General features: G+C 31.3%; 1 protein-coding gene across 1 annotated transcript; it reads right to left on the bottom strand.

Moving 5' to 3' along the window:
- Window positions 1-385: 385 nt before the first annotated feature.
- Window positions 386-7,239, bottom strand: LOC137933776 (uncharacterized). The gene is made up of 5 exons (XM_068777826.1): window positions 7,124-7,239; window positions 5,915-5,965; window positions 3,761-3,847; window positions 2,718-2,951; window positions 386-461 (listed from the first exon to the last, which is right to left on the bottom strand). The coding sequence occupies exons 1-5, from the start codon at window positions 7,160-7,162 to the stop codon at window positions 432-434; spliced, it is 441 nt and encodes a 146-aa protein (XP_068633927.1). The 5' UTR covers window positions 7,163-7,239; the 3' UTR covers window positions 386-431.
- Window positions 7,240-9,083: the final 1,844 nt, after the last annotated feature.

The following is a 9,083-nucleotide window of genomic DNA, read 5'->3' on the forward strand; positions in this document are numbered from 1 at the left end:
AATAAAATTTTCGAATTTGCATCAAGTAATTTAGCACTAGTGTTTTTTTTTACGAAACTACATAAAAAGTGGTTCTTATCGATTCAATAGAATTGATTGTAGCTTTAATACTCAAAATTGGCCTATAATTATTTTATAAAATAATTAAATTTGCCATTTTACTAAATTTTGATACAAGAATCAAAATATGAATATCGGTGGTCTATATTTGTTCGTCATTTTTAATATTTAAAAAAATAATACACTTTCAAGTGCAGTTCTTGAGTTATTTTTAAACTAAATTAATTAATTATATTACCTTAGTTCACATCAGCTTTTTGGAAAAACAATCTATACATTTTTTACATCTAGATATACAGTTATTCATTTGAAAGAAACAAATAAAAAATATTAAAATGTTTATTATCAAAAGCTACAATATTATTGTGATTTTAACATTTCCAGGCGTCGTTTGGGCATTTCTGAAACAAAAATATTCGTTTCAATTTACTCTTTTATAAACACTGTGTATCCTATACTGAAAACTAATAAAAATTACTAATTTTAAAGTAGTTAAAAGGTGCGAGAATTGTGTGACAAACTTGTTTTTGAGGAACTACTTAATTAATTATATATCTTAAAAATAATAGTCTTCTGTTAAGTGTATGAAGCCTATCTACAATAATATGACGCTAATGATTATGTACGATAGATACAATGTTTGCAATTAAAAGAAATATAATTTGAACAGCGTCTGTTACGTTGCTAAGCCGGAAAAAAATTGTACTCAATTACGTCGTGTAATTGTTTTGCTTTGGTCAGGATAATAATATATATGATAACACTAAACTAAATAAGTACTAACAAAACTATTTTGCAATTAATGTTTTAAATCCAATAAAATTTAAAATTTAGCACTAAATATAGTCTTTTATCTATGTCAAAGATGTTGATTTGTACAAGGTGCTTGAATAGTAGTTTCCAATAGTTATGTTTGTGCCAGGACTGTCAGAATCGCCAGCATGTGTGCATGGTTTTATTGAAATAATGAAATTTAAATTTCACATTGAATTAAATTAAGAAGAGTATCATTTCATTTGAATACTGTTCTAAAGTGCGCTCAGCGAAATGAAAATGCAGACAGACAATGTACAAAACAAACATGCGCTAAAATGAAACAATGAATAACGAAGAGCTTATTTGCAACGTTAAAGTCAATTATCGTTGAAAAAATAAAGATTCGTTGCGTTCGAAATTTAAACAAAACATTGCTGGGAATAATTAATTTGATATAACATTTTATTAATACTCCATTACCAATATATTCACAAAGTATATCCATAATGATGTTATTTTTTCAAATTCATTTATATCTAAAAGGTAGTTGGTTATCGATGTAAAATCTTTAGATGAATGACTGTAAATATATTTTATTAGTGCAAATGAACATATAGCTCATTTGTTGTCATTTACAATATGGTATATCTCATCCGTAAATTAATAGTTTCGGAAATAATAAATAACCGAATAGTAATACGTTATACCAGAAAGAAATAGCATTTATTTAATTCGTAATTAATTTTAAATCTTAAAATTAAAAAAAAATTATTATCTGTCCATAAAGATTTTGTATTACTCCCCTTTAAAATTATTACCAATCATCCTGTATAAATAACTTTCTTTTTTTTTGGTAACAAAGGAATTAAATGCAACTCCAGTGTACAGAATACGTCTTCCAAATCTTAACCCGTGAGGTGCATCATCTTCTGTCAGGCTCGACGAGAAAAAGATTATGCTTTTTTGTACTGTTTCTTCATTTAACTTTTTATGCAGTCATAATTCACAGTGACCACTTATGTACTCGTCACGAGGAGAGCGTGACAGAAGAGCCGAATGTGATAGAAATTTAATAAAACAATAAAAATAAAAACAAGATTGAATTCCTCCTCATCTTTTAACGAAATATTATGAGGTTTACAAGCGCGTCCTGATTTGACAAGAGCCCACAACAACATCAGACAAGTATTTTTTGTAATGTATTCTGTTACAATTAGGTGAGTGTCATCTATCCATTTTATCTGGCTCTTATATTCCAGGGCTATGGAAATTGATTATAAGAAGCCTCAGAGTCACGGAAATTGATGGTAGAGACCTTCATCACCCTACAAACCTAACCTGAAGAATAAGAAGTGATCTTGTTGCTGTGACACAACGGGAGAGCTGCAGGAAGTCGAGTTTCTTACTGAAATTATGAGGCATTTCCAAACTAAACAAAGTAAAGTTATGAAAGACTACTACCAAAAGGATTTTAGTTGGTTGGTAACCCATACGGGGTGATTGGTTATAGACGTGAAGGATTTAAAAGGAGTGAATGTATAGCTCATTCGCTGTTAATTAAAATTTGTTCTGCACCCTACCCAAAAATCAATTGTTTCAGAATTATTAAATAACTTTTTGATAATAAAGTAAATTTAACTATTGTTTACTATCTATTTCTGCAAACTTTGTACTACCAAATGTAATGTGCCTCTTGTAAACCAAAATAAAAAATAAATTAATATAACATTTTTTAGATTATGATCATTTAAGATAGAATGGTTGGAAATAAGTGTAAAAGCTATAAAGCTTTATGCTATTAAATGAGTTACGTCCCCTAAAGCTTTGACAACTAAAACATATCACCCAGTATAGAGAATATCATCTTTTAATCTTGTCATAAACGTATTTCATCCACTTGCCTTTAACATTGCAATGCCGGTACATGTGAACACGTCGTACGCCTTGCAAGGATAATCGAGGTACTGCCTTAGTTCTTTATCCACACAATCACTAATAGCCTTTTCAATGGCCACACTCCAACCCTTATGATCCTCTAACCATCGGTTCAAATGTTTCTTATACGCCTCCTTGTTGAGTGTGTTTTTGTCTATCATGAATCCAGATTTCTCGAACGCACATTGGACGTCGTTACACTGAAATTAAAGAGATATGCATGTGGTTACTTTTAGTGATACATATTAAAAATGGGACCAGACGGCGCGAGAGATTACTTGACCATTTGGTAGCCACATAGCATTATAACCTTGCCATAATATACAACTGGACATAATACAAAAGACATTTCATAAGAATTTAGTCGCAAGGAACATCGCTGCAGTTATTACAGCGATAGCACAGATACCGGGAGGAATAGTCTTAAAGAAGATTTGGGTTATTTTTACTATAGTAATTATTCCGTTTTTTAATCAAACATTTATATTCATAAGTTGCATTACAGTACGACCGAAACCGCTGTACTGCATTTGAACAGATAAGATGAGATAATATTTATTATACAGTACAATGATACATATTATTACACAAACAAAAGTAATTAAAAAGATAAAATTAAAGAGCAACAGAATATGACAAAAATAAAAAAAATGTTTAAAAGGAACATTTTAGCCGGTACAATTGATGTGTGTAGCAGTAGTGTGAAATGGGTCACGATTCAGATAAGAATCACCCAGTGAGCGGAACACTGGTTTTCAAAAAAGTCTACCTTCTTTCCTTTGTGTGCTTTGTTTCGTAGTAATAGATATTTTTCGCGGTATAGGATCACCGTATCATAATAATTGTAAAACTGGTAAAGGTCAACACCTTACGTGATGCACTATTGTAAATAATAACATTTAATGTACTTCGTCTATTACATTGCTGCTCATGGTTTTTTCACACAAATCCTACACGACATTGACCTAACGCTTACTTTCTTATGATAAACAGTTATGTGCAAACTTACCGGACCTTGAGGCCTCGGATTGGAGCATTCTGCTAAAGGTTTCGGATCTCCTAATTCAGGAATATCACAACATGCGGAAATGGGCTTCTGAAATTAAAAATATTAGAAACGTTTTAATAACTAAATTTCTACATTGGTAATTTTTTTTTGTACTGAAAAATTGTAATAAATCAATAGGTACTCTATGTTCGTCAATTAAAATATTTAAAATGATTATAGAAAATTATCTGCTCTACATAGAATTGTGATTTCTCTTGAGACAAGTGGGACTAATATTAGAAATTGTCATCGGAATACATCTGAATAGAAACACGATTAACATATGGAAATTGAGATTGAGATGCGTTGTTACAATATTGTAAAAGAAAAGGTTTTCTGTATAGATTACTTTCGACGAGACGACCTTTTAATTTATTTTTATATTTAATAAATAAACATTTACATATAAGCAAAAGTTTGTAACGTATTGAACACAAAATTTTAGTTGTAATATCTTTAAATATAATAATTCTTTAGTACATTAATAGTTACACAGAATTTAAATTTAAATTAAACATTTTTTTCATCTTCTTAAAGCTTTAATTGAATTAAGTCACTCCTGTTCACAATCATTGATTTTATAATTTTAAAACACTTCATTTATTATTTTTATTTACGAGTCTTATCAATAACCTAAATACATTATCGAGTTTATGTCCATATTAATAAGAATTTATATTTATTATAGACATGCATAACTTTCATCTCAATTTAGGCAAAGGATAGAAGTATTCAAGATGTAATGTTGGCGACGCAAGAATCTCGTGGACAGCGCGCCGTACTAATTCGTTTATCCTTAAAGAGCTCAGAATAAAAACCCGGCAATCCACGGCTTACTTGCATAGAAAAAGGTGACATTGCACGGTGAAGCTCAGAAAATCTGGAAAGGCTTATAATTGTCAGCTCTAGAAGGTAAATAGCAAGAAGACGGTCATCTATTCACTAGACTGATACAATTATTTTAAATTGTGCATCGCGATTTTACGCAGGTTTCTAAAACTTTCAAAAAATAGAAAAGCCAGGAAAAAATTGGTAGCGGAGATTGACATGATTGACCGTAACCTCATTAGGAAAGAAGAAGACAACAGTTGTATGAATCTAGTACTATCAATCATAAATTATAACGGTTAATAAAATTTCATCTAGAATGAGGTTTAATATATTTAAAAAAAAATTAAATAACTTTCAAATTTATTGTTAAAATCAGCATTTGACTTATACTAAAAATAACTAATAAAATAAGGTCATCATCAAGATTGCATTGCGATATATATTTTTTAAGTTTTTTGATTGCTTATAATCACGTGGAATATGTCTAAGTCTAGATTTTTATATCCGATATTATAGGTGGACATGGAATTTGTAAGTCGCAATTTTCTCTCCGAGTCGGTTTTGCATATCAGCAGTTTGAATACATTGTTGCTTTTAGTTCGGGATCTAAGTTTAGGAATATTAAACTGAATGTGTTCCAAGAGATCAGGATATTATGATCCGTGTAGAAAGTTTCTAAGGAAACATTTTGGTCTATTTACATACAGTCTTTGTCCAAGATATGTGGGTGAGGGACCACGTTTTGGGGGTCAACGAATAGTGAATGGCTTTAGAACCACAGCTCAAACAGTTTTGCGATGGACAGATAAAGACTCTCACTGAATTTATGCAAGTAAAGTGCCTCGGTATGGGAGAGATGGCAGCGAAATACGACTACTTCGTAACTATCATAATTACAACCAGATAACTATGATAATAAAATGAGATGAATAAGAAAGTTTTTATTTATAACCATAATAAAACAAACAAAAAGAAATGTTCTTATGGAAGAAGAAATTCCTTTGCACAATGATTTTAATTTATATATTTCTTTCACAAATAACCCACAGATAACCTTCATCATACTATTGGTTGTAGGGAAAGTAGACGATAAACGACCACGCAAGCGATCACCTATTCGCTGGTCTGGTAACGGTAAATCAATAACTGGGCTCTCTATTGTTACTAGCCTGAGAGAAACAGTGGTAGAACAGTGTGAGAAGAGCGTATCACTGATATGATCTCCAGAATTAAAGAGTTGACCAAGAAGATATTTCATTTATATATTTTGTGTGGTATACTTACAAGTGTTGCGCCACGGCTGCGCTCTTGGGTGAAAACTTCAGCCATCGTCACCTGAAACGTTGTCAATAAATCTTTAAGTTTATTGTTATTATTTTTTACTACTGTGAGACAAACATTTTTATCAAGCAAAATGGGTCATACGTATGCGGGGTACTTCTTATTTTTACTATTTGTAAATAATTGCAATGTTTATTAATACGTTAAGTAAATACGCCTTCTGGGATTGGAACCTGCGACTTTCAAAAACAAATCACAGTCATTAACCATTAGACTTATATTGCTTGTCTGTGTTATAAATATACGAATCTATAGTTAAAACTAGCAGCATTTCAAAACGCAAATAAAAGAAAGAAAATAATTTAGTATCCCTTACTTAAGATAGAGGGCTCATTTGTGAGATTAAATCAAATTGTGGGCACGACTGTTAGTGTTTTTGTACACATCTCTAGATGTGTACAAAAACACTACACAAACTAACAAACTAAGTACAGACAAACTAAGCTAGTTACTGGTTATCTATCTTGACGTCGAGTATTGCCCCTTTGTAAGACTACCATTATAAAAGAGCATTACTCTGTTGAATCGTCGATCAATTAATAAAGGGCTTTGTAGACCCGTAATAAATATAAAAAATCTTATTTACTTTGCTATGATTATTAATTAGTGTAAAAATATCGCGCATGTGAAAAGTTAAATTTTTAATTTTTTGGAAAAAATGTTATACACATTATTTATACTGATAGAAAAGTTTAATGAAATATAATTAAATTATGTTTTATCTATATGTCTACAAATTCTAAATTAACAAGACTTATCACATACTTGTTGTTTTAATCACAAAACTTTTGGTATTAAAAAGTACAAATAAACATTTGTTTTTTTTTTCTTAAATAATAATGAAGACAAAAGTAATTTTAAAATGTTGGCATTGTATTTGGCTCGATGACGACTCAACGATATCTCAACAATATCTCAACTCAAAGATATCTTTGGGGGAATCCTATGCCTTGTAGTGAGGATCAATCTAAAGTGACACGACGACAACGTTGATCTATACAAGCATGCTTAAAAAATAACTATAGCAAACATTATCAATTATTAATAAAAAGTGATATCTTCATTGTTCGTGTTTTAATACTCGAAATAAGGCAAAGAATAGTAATGAAAATAAGAAAATAACAAAGTTTATCCTTTCTCACCGCCACTTACCAAAACAAACAGAGTTACAAATGCAAACAGTCGAATCATTTTCTACTTCTGTCCTGTTTCAATAACAACAACGTTTGTCTACGCGAATCAAGAGAATACCCTTACTGCAAGCAATATGAACAGATGATATTTATAATGGCAACACAAAGCAAATTTTTTCTTCGTTTAAATATATATATTATTGTCTGTTCGTCACGCTGTTATAGTTGTAAATATTAACTTTAATTTTAAATATTTTATAGTAAAAATAGTTTTATAAAAACGTTGGAAACAATGCATGTAATTTGATCACTCGACTTGAATATTTACATGACTGTCTTTGAAAACTTTGTTCAAAAAGTATCGTTACTACGAAAAATATACACATGCAAATACGCGACGAAAGTCGTTTAATAAATCGCTATCTGCTTGTGCCATATTATTGGAAATATTATTGTAATATTATAACAAGTTGACATTCATCTCGACCTTAATGAACTTAGTTATCTTATGTTTATAACTGAAAACAAAATCAATTTACTCTCCTCAGAAATGTTTATTATTGTTGTAAATACATTTTCCTTGAATATACTTATAAAAATTACTTTTATGCGCTTGGTTTTTGAACAATAACTTATATTTTATTAAAATATGGACCAACGTATAATCAAGTAACTTTCTATCTTTTGTAAAGAGACATTATGATTATTATTTCAGCAGTAGGAGCACATGTGTCGCGACGACCTTGACATGGCTACCCGTCCAATTTGTGAGTGGATGTGTTACACTGCGCTCCGCAGTCAGAAGTCTCCATTTCACAACCAGACCCCAGTAAGGAAGCGATTACGGCTTCGGTGACGGAAGTTTTTCCTGAACCTGTCTCGACCGCATGCTTCGTCAGGTTGAGCTGGACCTTGTTTCTGGCCCAGATATTCAAGGGGTACGGAGGATTCTCCGAGTACTTTCATAGGTTTCAGTTCAACGAGAATTCCTTGAGCACTGTGGCTCGGGAGTGGAGCAATCGTGGTGTACATAGTTACGGTTGTCCTGTTTTAGGCACGAACGAATAGATGGGCAGATTCGGTTTAAGAAAAAGATAAAGGAAAATAACATCGCCTCTCTAGTTAGCTAAGAGGGAGGAGGCCGGATCTTTCTGTAGTATTGTAGCAGTCATATACTGCTACAGTAATATACGGAACAGTAATGAAAAGAAATAAGAAGTAAGTCTAATGACTTATTGACTTATATTATGAAGGGAAATAAACCTTGTAAAACCGAAAAAAAAATTATGATATAGGAATGTATAATAATACCGGATAGTAAAATAATGAATACAAAATTTAGCGTAAATTAATATAAAAATTGTGAAATAAAGATCAAAAATAAAAATTAAGAATTGTTGCAGTATTCCGGAAGGAAGACGAAAGAAGAGTGGCGATATATGATAGGTAACAAGGTATGAAAAAAAATAGAAGAGAATGAGAAGGACTACAGAGGAATGAATAAAAGATCTTAAGAAGGAGTAACAAAAGAGGAATGTGGAATTAATAAATAATTCTGTGCTTACAAATGGCAGAATAGCATGAGAGGTCACCAAAACTGAGACCAAAAACAAAAAGAAAAAATGATTACCAAACCCCAGTAGCAACCTATACTACGCACTATGTTGCTTGCCCGTCACCACTTCATCTAATCAGTCCGTTAGGGTATGCCGGTTATTTTCGCTGTGAACGGTTTCGCACTCTTTATTAGGTAAATTTATGTTAATAAATGAAAATCACTGATTTTTTTCTGATTTTAATAGTGGATGTACATTGTAATTAGTTGCTTGGAATAATTTTAACAACATATAAAATAGGCAAAATGCAAATGATAGGTTCAAAGTCGTCGTCGCTTCAACCCATAAACGTCCACTACAAGGGATAGGCCTCCATCAAAGATGTTGGATATTAGCGATCGAACACTGCTGCCCATCCTCTGG

The sequence above is a fragment of the Battus philenor genome, unplaced genomic scaffold, assembly GCF_028537555.1.
Source record: "Battus philenor isolate CCGP_79_NKW_IND1 unplaced genomic scaffold, ilBatPhil1.0.hap1 SCAF_14, whole genome shotgun sequence".
In the NCBI taxonomy this organism is placed as follows: Eukaryota; Metazoa; Arthropoda; class Insecta; order Lepidoptera; family Papilionidae; genus Battus; species Battus philenor.